Here is a 16,815-nt window from a genome sequence, read left to right as displayed (position 1 = left end):
TATCAGTTAAATGAGAATAATAAAAGTAACCAACCTTGTTTACTTTTTTTTCTTTCGTGATTTGTAAAAGTTTTCTTTCTTATATTATTACTTCTGGGTAATTAAAGAAAAAAATCTAATGGAATTTTTTTTTAGCATTCAATGCTATACTTTGTAATTTAAAGCAATAATATTAGAACGCTCTTGATCTGCAATAGACATCTACTGTGGCATAGTATAAATTGAAATTATTTTATTGCAATTTTCGAAACGAACTGCAAAAAGCGGCTTGCTTTTGCCAGAGAATACCTAAAGAAGCTGTTAGAAGCTAAAAGAAATAATTGGTTAAAATCAGAGGAACTAATAAAGACATTAATACATAATTAAAAACTTACTTGCTGCTATCTGTAAGATTAAGGAAGAAAGCTTCATCTTATCCATTTTTAACAGTTTGCTTGAATTAATCCCATTTGAAATAAATTATTTTTTTTTAGTTATGGATTACTAGGTTCCAGTGGATGTGGTAAATCAACATTACTAAATTCCATAGTAGGTCTTGTCGGATTGGATAGTGGAACTGTAGATCTAGCGGTAAAATCAAAAAGTAAAGTTGGATTCATGCCTCAAGTATGTTTTGATTTGGTTTGAAATCTGATTAAACATTTCATATATTTTTTAAATTACTTAAATTTCCCTCCTTTTCAGGCAGTTTGTTTATATGAACAGTTGACAATAGAGGAGTTATTCAACTACTTTGCAACATTGTACGGAATGTCAAGAAACAAAACGAAATGCAGAATGGACCTAATGTTCGATGTATTGGACCTACCAGATAGAAATAAATGCATTCCCGAATTAAGGTTTATATATTTTTATTATCTTTTTCCATGCATTATGCGATCATGAGCACGAAACATCATCATCTTTCACTCCAATCTGGCTTTCGTCTTTCTTATTCCACTCAATCTGCACTCTTGAAAATTACCCATGACTTGCAGACGGATATTGACGACCAAAAACTTACCAACCTTATACTCCTAGACTTCTCCAAAGCCTTTGATACCATCATATCCTGCTATCTAAACTACAATCCCTCTCTTTTTCCAATAGCACCCTCCGTTGGTTCCAATCCTTCCTGTCTAATCGTTCCCAATTCGTTGTCACTCCCGATAGTAATCCTTCTTCACTTCTTCCTTTGTCACGCGGTGTACCTCAAGGTTCTTCCCTATCTCCCACCCTCTTCTCAATTTACATCAATGACCTTCCTCTTTCCATCTCTCATTCCCAGTATCACCTCTATGCTGATGATTTTCAGATTTACCTATCCTTTTCCCCGTCGGATTTGTTTGAAGCTGTATTTAAACTTCAAGAAGACCTCAATAATATCTCAGCATGGGCCACGAACAATAAGCTTACCCTGAATGTAGAAAAGACCAAAGCTATAGTTATTGGCTCCAACCCACTCCTTAAATCATTGGCTCCTCTTCCTAATCTTTTCCTTTACAATACCCCAATAAAATATTGTTCCTCTGTGAAAAACCTTGGTATCACTTTCGATCAAAACCTATCCTGGAAAAACCATGTTTCCCAAATCTCTCGTCGTTCCATCCATATCCTTAAGCAGTTTAATAGTTCCCGTCACCTTTTTCCAATTAAGACCCGGCAACTCCTAGTTTCCTCTCTTATATTCCCCCATTTCGACTATGGTTGTTTAGTGTATGGCGGTCTTTCTGGTGATATTGAAGCTAAGCTTAAGCGCCTCATGAACTGCTTCATAAGATTTATTTTCAGCATTTCCAGAGACTCTCGCATTTCGCACTGCTACGATGAGTTGAAGTGGCTTTTTCCTGTCTATCGCCGCCAATATCTTTTGGCTTCTTTCCTTTTTCAAGTCATCCAGTCTCAAAGGCATTCCTATATTTTTCAACTCCTTAAGTTTAAATCCTCCATCCATTCCCGTAACACTAGATCTCGCTCATCTGATCTCTATATTCCCTCTCACCGTACCTCATCCTTTGACAAGTCCTTCCTCATACGGGCTACCTCTCTCTGGAACTCCTTGCCTTCATCTGTCCGCCATGCTCCTACCCTATCTATCTTTAAATCCCGTCTATTCAGTTATCTACTTTCTATTCAGCTTCCTCCGAAATTCTAATTGTTTTAATTTATTTCCTTAATTTCTGCTGTTTTATTATTTTATTTTTACTTTCATTTTCACTTATTATATTTTCACTTTTGTAAATATTTATTTATTTAATTTCTGTATAATCACAGGCCAAACTGTTAAGGCCTCTATTTGTTCCTGTATTTATTCTTAGGGGACAATTGTCCCAGAATAATAAATTTCTTTTCTATTCTATTCTATAATTGTTAATAGACCACAACAATTCAACCACAATTTTTTTTTATTAGCAATCTTAAAATGCCATTATTACTGTGAGTTGATACGCATTGATTATTCGTAGTGGTTACAGCCGAAATTTCATGAACAACTAATCTAGATGTCCTACCTATTCTACAGGAGGTTTTTTATAAGTCCTCTCTAATGCCTAATAGCACGTAAATTTTTATCTGTTTTAAATTTATATTATTTCGTAGCTAAGGCAAAAAAAAAACATGTTTCCACTAAAATTGAAAGCAGAGAAGTATCTCTGTTTATCCCAACAAAACAACTGCACGTACTAGTTTAGTTGTTCCGGGGAAAAAATTCACGAGTTAAGTCACCGTAATCAAAGAGGCTACAAGAAATCTGTGTCAGAAGCCTTGATTAAGAAACAAGTCGTGTTCTTTGTGAATTTTCAAGCAGCTACACTCCTTTTTCCGCCTGAGCACAGTAAATAATACCAGAAAGTTATCGAACCAGTCAATAATTAAAGAATGGTACGTTGTGCTTTAATGGGCACCTACGGTAGTACGAATGGTCCACGACCTTGTTGCAATAGTACCGTAGTAAACTAGGATTCAATGTGAGGCATTATTTCTAGTGGTTTTAACCAAAATTTCATGCAAATCGACAAATAGAGCTTTTAGTCAAACAAGTAGTCTATTTATTTATTTATTTTTAAAGGCACTTACCAAGAATTTTGTATTGCTTTTGCATGTGACTGAAATTTGTCTTCTTTTTTTTTGTTACTAACAAAGTTGGGTGTTCATTTTATGTTTAAAACATTATTAGTCCATCCTTATTAGCTTTCATTGAAAATATCAAAACTTTTACCCTGAAAATAATAAATAGAAATTCTAAAACTTGAATGTTAAGCCTTAAGATCAGTTTGTGATTTTTTTTTGACAGCCCTAGATAATGCACAGAGAGAAATTACATTCAAACAAGTTACATACCTAGTATTAGATGGAAGTGTACAAAACAATCTCCAATTAGATTCGAAGTTATTGATTTGTGATCGGTCAGATATGTCAGACTTCATTTTTAATATAGTTAGAAGCAAGAAATTGGAAGAAGATTAATTTGTTTGAATGGTCCATCAGAGCAATGCAAGAATTGATATAACTGCAAACTGCACATGGGAAGAATATGGACATGCGTAGTAACAAGAAATTGACTGATAACAAGAAGGTTGTAAAGTGGTTTAAATTTATAGGAAGTGACACCAAAATATGTATTTTATAATAAGAATTCTTCAAAAGAAACTCTTAAATAACTGTTATTTTGAAAGTAGATCGAGAAACTAGGATTTAAAACATTGAAAGCACGGAAAAATAATGATTTGTTGACACAAATAATTCTATAAGAAGATATGTGTAAGGAAATGTGCACAACTTGATTTCGAAAATAGTAGATGTCCATTTTACTTACCAAGTTTATATTTGCGATTAATGCATAAGTTACAAATTAGACTTAGTTGCAGTGGACTCGGCGTATCTTATTCATTATAGAAAAGCCTTCTATTGGGTATTAATGCAATAAATTTTTAAAGGTAGTCTACTGAGATTTTATCCAGAACATCGTGAGTAATGCAAGGCAGTTAGTTGTTCTACTACATAGTATTAGGAGCAAATTTAAATGAAAATTTACTTAAGTGTGCTACCCTTTTATTGACATTGATAAACGGGATCTGTTACGCAGAAAAAGTTTGCGTACTATGTCAAGTGATGTATCTTCTATTCCTAAGAAAAGTTAGAACAAAAATATTTGATTTAAATTGGAAGATCCAGTTAAAATAATCAGTACAAGGTATTTTCTTTGTTAAACTCGTTAAGCATATTAAATGTTAAAAAGAATTAAGCCTGAATTACTTTGACTAATGCTGTATATATATTAATCCCTCTTTTAGTTTAAATATGTCATCAAATTGAGTAAGTAGAAAAACTGATTCAGTTTAAGTATAACAAATTTCGTTATTGATTAGTGATTTACTGAAACATAAGAATGCATTTAAAAAATAAAGTATGAAGCAAACCACATTTTGTTTAATTTGAATTTCAATTGCTGCTTATATCTTAAGAAATGATTGTTTTCTTTAATAATTCTAAACTTAAGGCAAAAAATATCGTTACTTTGTTGCGAGACATACTGCGTTGTAAAGGAACGTGCTGATTCTGTGCTGGGTAGGGGCTAGAGGTTATATTCTATTGAGAGGTTATCCTCACGTCTGTAATGGCAGATTTATGGCGGCCTTTTTGAATTTAATACAATACCACAACTGAGAAAAAATTCGAAGCGAACAGTAAAATAAAAGGTCATCCCATTGTTTTTTCAGTACACTAGTTATTTAAAATTTTAAATTAAACATTAATTGTAATTTGGAAAAAATAATACAAAAGAAGTTTTTGAGTTGTTTCTCAGCTAAGATAAATGTTTCATAGATTATTTAACCGTTATAGCCGCTTGTTTTTTAAAAAATAATTTATGGCAGGTTTCGGATTTTCATCCATTATCATTGGTATCAGCAAGTGTAGCATGAAACAGAAATTAATAAGTAAAAGCCGAATCCTTTACATCGAACTAATAAATCAATCTCTGATAGTGAATAGTACATATCTACAATGACCATTTTTTTAATGATTTTAGCCCGATAAAATGATGTGTATTATCAAACTATATTAAAATTATGGTTTGCTGCCTAAAAATTACTTAAAAATAAATTGAGTGGTCATTCTAATGTACTGTCAAATACCTAATCACATCTGCAAATGTTGTAGATTATTTTTGATTAATAATGAATAATTTCATTATGATTATTTTCAAGTGGGGGTCAACAAAGACGAGTTTCGCTGGCAATTGCATTGATCCATGATCCAGAATTGTTGATGTTGGACGAACCAACTGTAGGTGTGGATCCAATCCTTAGACACAGGTATGTCTAAATTTATTTTTGTGTTGAAAAATTAAATACAAAATTATTTTATTTTCTACTTTACTCGAAGCTATCAATGGGTGGTTTTCCTCCTGCTACTTATGCCTAACAGATATTACTGTACAACTTATTTACTGTTTGTGCGCTTTCCCTCCATAAATTGTAAATTTCTAAAAAAGGACTAATAATTGATTGATTGTCAGTTCGTTGCACGTTTTTTTCTTTAATTCTAAACAGTAACGGATTTTAATCCATCAAGTATAATTCATTCAACAGCTTGGTGTAATTTTGTCTCATATAACAAAGCTCTGTCACACGGCACACTTGCTTACTTATTATTAATTATGTGATCCAATGCAACTGCGTTAAAACATCTGATAATTGTTTGGCCAGTTATATTTATTATCACAGTTAATCGCTGCTAGCTCTTATAATTCTCTGCAAAAAATGATTGGAGGTCTGGATATGTACATTTCTAAAATTTGGACAAATAAATGATTAAGATTTTTCAAATATTGATAGCCTTTCCATGTGAAATATTGCAGGATCTGGGAGTTCCTTGTCAATTGGTGTGAAAATGGAGATAGGACTGTGATAATTACAACGCATTACATTGAGGAGACTAAACAGGCGCATACCGTTAGTAGAATTCTGTTTGTAATATAGAAATTTTAGGGATAATAATAGGTGTTAATGATTATAGCATATAACGATGCAAGGGAATAATAATAAAAATGGAAGGAGTTAGTAGCACGATGAACTATTATGTCTGGAGTACCGGGATCCACTTCAGGCTTAACCGCCCTTAGGTATCGTACTTCTAGAATCCTTTGCATCTCGTTTCCCAATGAAGATCGTGCTGCCTGTAGCAAAAGAACGCTTTCCACAAGCTGGCAGTACCTGAGAAGGCTCCGAGCGCCTTTGGCCTTAGATATAGACGCTGCATATTGAAAATAAATACTTTAATTTCCAAAACACTAATGTTCAGCGATTTCTTGTAATTAGAGACTGTTTTTATTTTTCTAATTTCAAATCTGGTAATAAATAACATAATTGAAAATTACATGGTTACATTATGTTCAAATTAACCTCTTACATCTTATTTCCATAATAATAATCAGTTAATTTTTTAAAACAAATTCACTTGATGTGAGCTATAAAAAATTCTTATTAAAATGGATTCATTTATTAAAAATTGAATTTATAAATCAATTTAGCTGTGTAGATCAAGGCAATAGTTACATAATTTGAAGTCAAAATTAGAAGTAAAGTATTACCGTTTTCAGTACACCTTCCAATTATACCATTAATCACATAGGCTTGCTTTTTTTGAGGAGAGTTCATTCTTAGACTGAACTTTCCTTGCAAATTATTGTAACTTAAAATCCACGTAATAGAAGTACCAACAAAGTAGTTGATGTGGTTTTTAACATTATAAAAATGTGTAAGAGCATTATTTATTTGGTTTTTTGTTTTTTAAATTTTAAACTTTATTTCAATTGGGTTCTAAGAGAGGTGAAGTTAAGCTGGTTGATCAACTAAATATATTTTTATTACAAATCGTAAGTTTGGTGAAAACTTACAATACGTAAAAAGCAGTAAGAGGAAGTCTATGAGTGTTAACAGTACTTTGAGTACTTACTAATGATGAGATGGCTGCGAATACTGCTGAAATATATCCCTCTGCGAAGAAATGCCTGCTTTGTGTTTCTGTAAATATCGCACATAAATATTTGTGAAGGAATTAGTGTGGGTTTTCGGCTTCCAATACTTTTGCAGAATAAAATAATATTTTAAGGAGAGTTATTAGGATTCAGAAGAAAACGCTGGTCTTACTTCCTCCTTAACACTTCTCTTATTAAAAACCACTTTTTTTTCTGCTCCAGGTAGGGCTGATGCGAGAGGGTGTTATGATAAGTGAAAAGTCTCCATATGTTCTCATGGAAGAATGCAACACTCTTTCTTTAGAGGAGGCGTTTTTAAAATTAAGTAAACAGCAGATATGTGAGGTAAATATGAAATAGATAGAATCTAGTATTTCAGAATGAAATAATTCAAGAAAGATTTACTTAAGAAAATGTTTTCTACTAACGAAACTAATTAGTTTTATAATTCTCTAGAAAAAATGTAAACGAACCATAATTTGTAAAAAAATGATAATATCTTTTTTGTATGTTATTGCTGATAGGAAAATATCCTTGCTCCAGTTAAAAGTAAAGAATTAACCTTCTCGCCATTGACGATTAATAACGAAACATTCACTAAGGCGAGATTTCTAGCAGAATTTAAAAAAAATTTAACTTTTTTATGGAGAAATTTCTCGTAAGTATAATGAACTTTTTATATATATATATATATATATATATAAATGTAAAGGCGCCACGGTAGCCGAGCGGTTAGAGGCGAGACCTGCGAAGCTAATATGTATTGTGGTAATGGGTTCGATTCCCGGTCTTTAGGCCTTGGATTTTATTTAATGGTTAATAAAAGAAATTTACTGTAAAGTATGTTTGCTAGTCGCCTCCGTCCACGACACCTAATTGGTAGTTGGACGTTAAGCCCCGCCTGAAAAAATAGGCGATTACTTTTACTTTACTTTACTATATATATAAATGTATCGTTTATAATATTATGAGTTTAAATTTTGCAAAATTTAAGAAGTCGGTTGTTATTACTATTATTTTAAATTTAGTTATTGATGAGGTATATCTGCTGCAAATAAGGTGTAAAGAAGAGGACCTAGGACACTGCCCTGAGGAACACCAGCTCTGGCTAGATGGATATCCAAATACCATTCTGTTCACCTTTGCTGACGATACTGCTATCTTCTCTCCTCATTCCGATCCTCTTATCGCTACACGAACTCTTCAAACGCACATCATTCACGTACAGGACTGGCTTATCAAATGGCGAATCAAAACTAACGTTAAGAAATCAAAATATATATAGTATTTACTCTAAGACGAAAAATTCTACCTCCCATTATCTTGAACCAAACTCCTATACCAACTGTGGACAAAGTGGACGCTACCTTGGACTGCATCTAGGAAAACGGTTGACATGGGACTCCCCATACTGGACTCGAAAAGACAAGAAACTAACCAACGCTACAAACTTTTTGCCAGACTACTTGACAAACGTTCGAAACTCAACCTACAAAACAAAAGACTCTTACACCTGTTGTTACTGCGACCTATTTGGTCATACGGTATCGTAGTATGGGGATCGACTAAACGTTCCAATTCTTTACGCATTCAGACTGTACAATCAAAAATACTACGAAAACTACTTAACGCTCTATTCTATATTTTTTTAACCTCGCCATTCATAATGAACTCAAGATCCCTTTCGTTAACGACCTTATTAAAACTCGTTTCTTAAACTTTCATTCCTTTACAGCAGCTCATCCTCATCCTTTAATTGAACGCTTGGTAATCCTTCAGAGAGATTAAAGAAAAGATGGCCCAGCTGTTTACTCTCCTTATAAGAGCAGTCAAAATCTATTCTCGTTAATGGAGTGTCGCCACTTCACCAATCTTCATTCACGACATTATGTTATATCACTTTTGCTTGTTGCAAGAACAGTTGCAGTCGCAAATTTCAATAAAAGATTTTAATAAAAAAGTTATTGATGAATGGTGCTAATCGTTGAATATTACAGTTCTATTCTTTTCTAATCGGAATGTTTGAAAATTACATTGTTGTAAACTTACAAAATCTGCGATTCAATTCAAACTTTGCCTTATAAACTTAAGTACAAAACGATGGCAGTTTATTAGCTATTCAAGCATATCTTTTTCGTACTCAATAAATTTAATAAATGTATAACCAAACTTATTAACGTAAACTTTTTATTTTTTTCCTAGAGTTGCATTATTTGTTTTTGGGCTTCCAATAGCTTGTATTCTGCTGTTTTATTACGGAAATGGAAGAGAACCAGACTTACTTTCTTTGGGAGTGATAAACAACGATATAATTTCCTGCCGAAACTACAGCCATCAACCGCATATATGCGACTTGAATTATCTCAGTTGTAATTATTTACATCATTTGAGGAAAAAACAAATTTATACAGTAAGTGTGATGTTTTTATAATATCATTTGTTCCTAAAATAGATAGAAAACTATTTAAACGAAAACATAGCGTGAAGATCCTATCTTGATATCAAAACATGTTCAAGTCAAAATCGTGTTGCAGGTCGAGATGGTGTTAAGTGAAATATAAATTAATACTTACTTTAGCTTAATGAGAGATTAAATTTAATACTTATGATCATAATTACATAAACGTAGAATACAGCTTCGGCTCCTTTTTTCGTCAAAAGTCAGGAAATGTTTTTAAAAAACTTTATTCATGACTTACAAATTTCGTTCGTCGTGTAGAAGGGAACGAAAAGAGTCTGTATGGAATCTTCTTTGCCCAAACTGTTCGCTTTCTCGTTGAAACCAAGATGAGAGCTTTCTTGCTATTATTCATTTTTGAGTTAAGCGGAAGTGAGGGTGAAGGGCAGACAACACATGTTCAACTGGTAAAAAATCTGAACTACCAAAATTTAACACATCGAACACTTCCATCATTGTCGAAAATCACTGTAAAGTTAGTACTAACTAGAAATAAATTACCAGGTAGAATTTAAAGAAGTTGAAACTGCTATTGGGCACATTAAAGATACAGACATCTGGGGAGTGCTGCATTTTTCACCGGATTTCACTAACGCTCTCTCAACCAGACTAAATGAACCTTCGATAACGGACCCTGAAATAGTGAGCAACAGCACCATTGCAGCCTATATGGATTCGTCAAGTACATTTTAAACTCAATAAATAGAATTGTTATTAGAAATAATTAGTTATCAGAATAATCGAAGTTTTATTGGCATTTTTAGATAAAATTATTTATGAGCTGTTGAGACGCAAACTAAGAGATAGTTACACTGAAATGGGCAAAGAGATATATCGTGCCTGTGGATATCCTGAGGAATTTATAAATTTACCTGTAAAGGTGATAATTGCAAGTTAATTCTAATTTTAAAGCACTATCTTTTAGCTCTGTAGTAAATTAGTATCACTGACCTATTAGTTTAAGGTCCATCCTGTTCTGTTGCTTGCTAAATTTCTCGTAAGTTTTATTGTAACAGAAATTTCTTCCTAAGAGATGAAGCCTATTTTTTAAACATTTTTCTGGATCAGGCTTAACTTCAGGACCTTTACAGAGGACTTTATTATTTAAATATCATTGCTTTGATGTGGGACATTGCACGAAGTGCTATCCATTACTCGAGGTATTGGACATTCCATTTCCCGCAGAAACCAAGAAGTGAATGGTTTTAATAACTATCGCCTCATTTCTAGAGAGAAAGCAGTATTGATAGAAATACGCAACTGAAAAATCCCACCTAGCTTAAACTTGGTAAATCGCATGATTACCATCATTGCATCCTTCAATATGTTTCTAAGAATCTTTTACAATCCTTAATTTGAGTGTATATTTATGTTTACAGTTTGAAAAACCAATATATGGAAATGCTAATCCCAGTTTTCAAGAATTTGTTTCACCAGCTTTAATTATTATGTAAGTTCTTCATTAAAAAACTATGGAGGTTTGAGTAAAGTGTTAAACAGTGGTTTCTATTCATGAATAAAGTATATTATTAAAACAACTGATGAAAAAATTCTTGACTTCATAAAACGTAGAAGTTCTTCCTATTAGAGACAGGCGTGGGCTGCATTACCTTGGGAAGGGGGTACGTTCTGATCTACTCGAATTTTTAACCTCCTCGAAATCCCATTCGGACTCTGGGACTCTCGTCCCAGGAACTTGTACTTCCAGCGAAGTCATATTGCAATATTTTCTCTTAACAACCCCAGGAGTATGAAAAAGTTCAACTCAACATCAAAGCTGCCATTATAGTATTTTTTTGGGCATTATTTACATGATTCAAACTTAGAACGATTCCTTTACTTATTACAGACGTGTCTTGTTGCCACTTTATAAATTCTGTTATTATTGAAAAAATGTAATTTTAGTTTTAGCTTTTAATAGTATTTTTGGTACTTTTCCGTTAGCCAGGCGCAAGCGAAAAACAGTATTGGGTAAAACTGTTTTCTTTAAAATTCATTAATATTTGTTTACAGTTGAACTTGTTTTGCTTACTATTAATTAATATTTGTTTATAGTTGAACGTTTTCGACTTTTTTCCGTTAACTTGGCTCGCGTTTGGTTCACAATTGGCGACATTTGCGCCCGGCTAACGGAAAAGTACCGTATTGATTTATTTTTTTTATTATTATAATGTAACAAATATGGATTATGATGAATTTTTTTACAGATTAATATTTGCAATGCCATTATCATATAGCATTGTGGTTATAGAAGAGAAAAATTCTGGCGCCATGAGTCGTAGTATAGTTGCAGGTTAGAAATAATAAACTGAATATATTTTTCATTATACAAGGTATTTAACCTATTTTTCATGAAATAACTAATTTTTACAGGCACCACAGTATTCGAAGTACTGGCCGGACATATACTTGGGCACATTGTCGTACAACTATTCCAGATATTCAGCTGTATGATTATGATGTATTGGATTTTGCAATTTCCTTTAGTGAAACCATTTCTCTCCACGGTGCTACTGATACTTGTAGGACTTGCTGGTACCGCTGTTTGTAAGTATCATTATTTCAATATTACCTTTATAATTTTGTTTAAAAAATAAATAAATAAATAAAAGGAAAATTCTTTTACAGCTTTCACTCTGTCTACCTCGTTTAACTCTGTGCCCGTCGTAGCAAGTCTTTGTACTGGTTGTGTAATGGGAAGTTTGATGCTAGGAGGTACATATTCATGTATTAGTATGCAAACTAATTTAAAATTAAAATACTACAATGCACCTTACAGGATCTTTGTATAATTTTAGGGCGGCTTATTCTATTTACTTTTGTTCGATTAATGAATATCATATGTTTTACATTATTCGTGTTTGCCTCAACGGTGGTGTGTATTCTGTCCTGATAGTTGAAGCACTCAAGTTAGGAAGTATGCTGGACTGTTGGAAGTACCAGAAGAAGCAACAGTCAGGAAAAAAGAAACATTAAATTGCAATGAATAAAACATAATACGAATTTTCAAAAATGTAAGCCCTGAAGATGACCTAGGGTGCGTTCCACTTGGCGACCACAACGACCACGCTCACGACCGCGATTTTGCCCGTTCCACTTGCTTGTGGGCGTTGCGATCGAAAACCCAAGTGGAACGGACTGTGGGCGTTTTAACCGTTCATGTAAACATTACATATGGCGGCCTCGAAAATAAGTTAGAAGCTTGAAGAGGTTATTTATTAATTTAAACCCCATTTAAAAGCAGTTATAATAAACTTTATTAATTATTGGTAAAGTTGACTTATATTAAAAGAATATATATAATTCAATTTTTTATATTACATTTTAGTGGAGTATTTATAAAATTTACGTTTAAATAAAATTAAAATGTCTTTTGTGGCAACAGTTGGATATTTATTAATAATGCTTTAGAAAGTTCTTTATCTAGTTCCGATTAGAATGGAATGCAATTTTACAAAATCGCAATGATAAAAAGCGAAAACTTAGGCCACGTATTATTAGCTATCAGAGTAATTGATCTTTATTCAAATGAAGAATTTAAAAGTTATTTCAGGTAAATGATTTTGTTATTCAGTGATTTAGTATGTAAAGGGATAAGTAATTATTTATTTATTTATTTTTTGTCGACTTTCGAGAAACACATTCTATTATTTACATGAAATAATACTTTCATTTACATGAGATAATTTTTTCGGTCGCCATATTTTGTTTTAAAAATTGCGCCAACTCTGAACGCCCACTTCGACCCAGCTTTATAGATGGGGCGTTGTGGTCGTTGTGTGGGCGAAAATAGTGACGTCATTAGTGACGTTTTCGCCACGACCACAACGACCGCGGTCGCCAAGTGGAACGCCTGAAAGTATGTTTTGGTCGTTGTGGTCGCCAAGTGGAACGCACCCCCTAGTCCCTTTGATAAAAGCTCGGCATTACTAAAAATAACAAATTACGATTATAAAATTGGCACTAATCTTTCTTCCTAGATTTATTAATCCATCACCAAACAACAAAAGAATGAAAAGTAACGCACTTCAACAGACTCCCACACAAAAACTATAGTATGCAGCCATTATAGTTTTTATGCTATAAAACCTTCGAATACTTTTAGAGTGGCTTTTTCTACTTCATTTCCTCATAAAAAGCAAATTTACAACAATAATTAAATTATTATTATTATTATTTTGCAATAGAAAAAAAATCTATGGAAGGAAGCTGAATTCGATTAGGCTTCATCAGGATATCCTACTTGTAACTTAGTGATCTATAGATTGCCAACCGTGTACATATCATTTTACTGAAATTCGTAAATTATTTTCCATTCTAAACAATACTTTTAACAATATCTGTTAACTGTTTTTAAAACAGTTTTCGTGGTATTTTTTTAATGGATATTGTTAAAAGTATTGTTTAGAATGGAAAATAATTTACGAATTTCAGTAAAATGATATGTACATGGTTGGCAATCTATAGATCACTAAGTTACAAGTAGGATATCCTGATGAAGCCTAATCGAATTCAGCTTCCAGTGATTTTTTTAAATTTTCATCCACGTACAGGAAGAGTGAGAGAGAACATTTTCAGAAACCTTTCTTTTTTTTTTAGTAAAGGTACCTCAAAACGTATACTTCGGATGAAAATAAGAAATCAAAAATTTTACTTCCTTCAACCGATTCTAAGCAAGAGAAATTAAAGAAGATAAATTTTCAATCACCATTTTGTGCTTTTTTTTTGTTCTAATTTTGTTCTTTAAGTGACTAGGGCCTCCCATAGAGTTGCCGCCGGCTGAAGGTAGCCATTTTTGGGAAGCTAATATATTACAATCACATGTTTCATAGCCTCTCTTATGAACGAGACCATTTTCGCTTATAAAAAATCCGAAATATTAAATTTCCAATAAGTTGTTGTGACATCTTGTGAACTTTTTACAATCGATTAAAAAAAACTAACTTAATTCTATCATTTTTAGTATTTATTTTCCTTAACCAAAATGTATTCATTACAATTTCAGGTATGATGTGGCCAACGGAAGGTATGCATCCTGCAATAAAAGTATTATCCTGGTTTGCACCAAACACCTTTTCCACACAATCGCTAAGAAGTCTAAGTATAAGAGGATGGGATATGACGAATCGCGATGTCTATTTAGGATTTATTTCCAGCTGCTCATGGATTGTTGTCTTCACATTTATTACTTATATTTATGTTAAAAGAAATAAAGCCAAATCGTTTTTATCGAAAAATATATAAATAGCTACTTATTTGTTAATTCTGTTTTTGTAAATAATTTATTTTTGTTTTATTTTCAATAAATTATTTGTATAATAATAATAATTGAATTTATTTATACTTAATTTAAGCCTTTTATTCGAACCTAAACTTATTAGTTTAATTTCAGGTTACATTTTATAAAATTTTGCGATGTAAATATTCGATTTTGGTGGTGTAAACAACACTCATACATGGTTCTCGAGATTTCAACATACAAACTTTTTCAAACAGCGAAATGTAGAACATATCTTACAATTACTAACATAATCTAGATTACGAAATGCGTATTACACAAAATACAATTTAGAGGAAAACAAAGAGACGTCTAAAGTTCATGCAATAAATTGATAATTCAGATTATGAAATTTTCTTCAAGGATGGAGTTTTAATAATATATTTATCCTCCTTTTATAACTTGTAAGCCACAGGACAATATATTATATCGAAATGGTCGTTTAGAGGGGATCCTCCCACCCACCACTTCCACAGAAGTGTATGTAATTGAATTTTTTTTCGTTTGTAATAAACGTTGTAGATCAACGTGAGAACTAGATACGTACCAAATTTACAGAAAATTGTTAAAAGAAAATCTCAAAATAGTGGAAAATTATTTTTACTCCCTACTACTTTCGGGATGGGTTTTTTTTCCCGCTAAGTTGTAGAAGGGTTCCCTGGTGAGATCTTAGCATAAATAATGTAAGAAATATAAAATATATAAATATACTATACTCGTATAAGTACAGTCGACTCTCGATAAATCGAAATCCAAGGGACTACAAGAAAAATTCGAACTATCGAGACTTCGAATTATCAAGAAGTTTGAATTATCAAGAAGGGGAAAAAAATTCGAATTATTAAGAGTTTTTATTATGTATATATGTACATACGTATATTGAAAATACGTATGAGCTTACCTAAGTTTTAGACATATACAGCCTCAAGTAAAAAAGTAAAAATAATGAAAACGACAAAAAAGAACAAAAAAATTACATATGTATTAACATTTCAATAAATAATAATATACACATGTAGCTAATTAAAAAAATGAAGAACAGTTTTTTGTTACAATGTGGCTTGACTTAGTCAGTGACTTAGAATTGTAGAAAGCGTTGATGGTGGAATATTGAAAGTTTTGGCGATATCTTTTTCTTTTCGAACCACTTTCCATGGCCGCGATAATGTTTTTTCGTCGGACACAGTAAGGGAGATGTACTTCCCAACGTGACAAACTAGGAAAGAGAATTGGAATGTTAAACTGGACTGAGAGAAGGGAAACATTACGCAGGAAATGGACAATAAGCGGAAAATGAGAAGTAAACATTACTAGGGAAAATTCGAATTATAAAGAGGGGAAGCGGCATCGTTCGAATTATCGAGCGTATCAAAATATACTGCATTTTTTCGATTTACCGAAGTTATCAGCTGTAGAGTTCGAATTATCGAGTTTCGAATTATCGAGAGTCGACTGTATATTGATATACTTCAGTTCTTGAGATATTTTGTTCACTTACAAAGACAGGGCAGACCAATTTGTAAAAACTAATATTTTTTTGTAACCAGGCGACCAAAAAACGGATACTTCCGGAAAATAATCTCAAGTCTGCATGATTATAAAGAGCTTCTCTTACTACAGATCTGTACAGTAAGAGAAAGTGATTAAAATTTTATTAAATTAAAAACAATGAATTTTCTTTAGATTTTTTTTATTTATATTATTTATTAATTTTTCTTAACTAAGTTCCCATCGCGTGGAAGTGTTTTTAACAATTAATGAATTGTAATATTTCTTCCACTTCCTTTATAACAAGTTCTGCAACTTTTTTAGGTCCTACTATTCAAGGATTCAGGAACTATGCTTGCTGCTTCTTTAAAATTTATTACTTTATTTTTATCTACATCAGTGGTTCTCAACCTTTTCATGGCCGAACAGGGACTATTTTAATATTTTTATTGTTAGCCGGTACCACAAGGTTCAATATCACAATAAAACGACGTTTAGATTTTTTAAAAAAAACTTTTAACATTGTGATTATGCAGCAAATAAAAATTAACATTAAGCGACTTATTTTATTACCAGAATACCAAATCTAGTCATAATTTGTTTTTTCACGACCTAGGGCTAGGTCATCTTCAT

At 32.3% G+C, this 16,815-nt stretch overlaps 1 protein-coding gene and 1 long non-coding RNA gene across 9 annotated transcripts in view; one reads left to right on the top strand and one right to left on the bottom strand.

Moving 5' to 3' along the window:
- Positions 1 to 5,125, bottom strand: part of LOC141447755 (uncharacterized) — a 19,166-nt gene extending 14,041 nt beyond the window's left edge. Inside the window, exons 1-7 of one of the 7 annotated variants that reach the window (XR_012454549.1) lie at positions 4,495 to 5,123; positions 4,234 to 4,353; positions 3,794 to 4,104; positions 3,319 to 3,494; positions 3,055 to 3,197; positions 375 to 564; positions 35 to 307 (exon numbers count right to left, since the gene is read on the bottom strand). This is a non-coding gene — a long non-coding RNA (uncharacterized lncRNA). Of the gene's footprint in view, positions 1 to 34; positions 308 to 374; positions 565 to 3,054; positions 3,198 to 3,318; positions 3,495 to 3,793; positions 4,105 to 4,233; positions 4,354 to 4,494 lie in introns of all 7 variants that reach the window. The other 6 variants (XR_012454550.1, XR_012454553.1, XR_012454551.1 and 3 more) reach the window with 6 other exon arrangements.
- LOC141447728 (ABC transporter G family member 23-like) overlaps positions 1 to 14,745 on the top strand; it is a 25,784-nt gene extending 11,039 nt beyond the window's left edge. For both annotated transcript variants that reach the window (XM_074115508.1, XM_074115507.1), the window contains exons 3-16: positions 474 to 606; positions 685 to 839; positions 5,187 to 5,294; positions 5,840 to 5,933; positions 7,181 to 7,303; positions 7,483 to 7,616; positions 9,161 to 9,368; positions 9,921 to 10,098; positions 10,181 to 10,296; positions 10,796 to 10,866; positions 11,624 to 11,709; positions 11,790 to 11,963; positions 12,045 to 12,131; positions 14,422 to 14,745. In XM_074115508.1, coding sequence (XP_073971609.1) covers positions 474 to 606; positions 685 to 839; positions 5,187 to 5,294; positions 5,840 to 5,933; positions 7,181 to 7,303; positions 7,483 to 7,616; positions 9,161 to 9,368; positions 9,921 to 10,098; positions 10,181 to 10,296; positions 10,796 to 10,866; positions 11,624 to 11,709; positions 11,790 to 11,963; positions 12,045 to 12,131; positions 14,422 to 14,660 — 1,906 coding nt within the window. In that variant the 3' untranslated portion in view covers positions 14,661 to 14,745. The remainder of the gene's footprint in view (positions 1 to 473; positions 607 to 684; positions 840 to 5,186; positions 5,295 to 5,839; positions 5,934 to 7,180; positions 7,304 to 7,482; positions 7,617 to 9,160; positions 9,369 to 9,920; positions 10,099 to 10,180; positions 10,297 to 10,795; positions 10,867 to 11,623; positions 11,710 to 11,789; positions 11,964 to 12,044; positions 12,132 to 14,421) is intronic.
- The last annotated feature ends 2,070 nt before the right edge of the window (positions 14,746 to 16,815 follow it).

Source organism: Rhodnius prolixus, unplaced genomic scaffold (assembly GCF_049639745.1).
Source record: "Rhodnius prolixus isolate KJV_2025 unplaced genomic scaffold, Rpr scaffold_13, whole genome shotgun sequence".
NCBI classification, from domain to species: Eukaryota; Metazoa; Arthropoda; class Insecta; order Hemiptera; family Reduviidae; genus Rhodnius; species Rhodnius prolixus.
The sequence above is the reverse complement of the archived record's forward strand: the minus strand, read 5'-3'. Positions and strand labels throughout refer to the sequence as shown.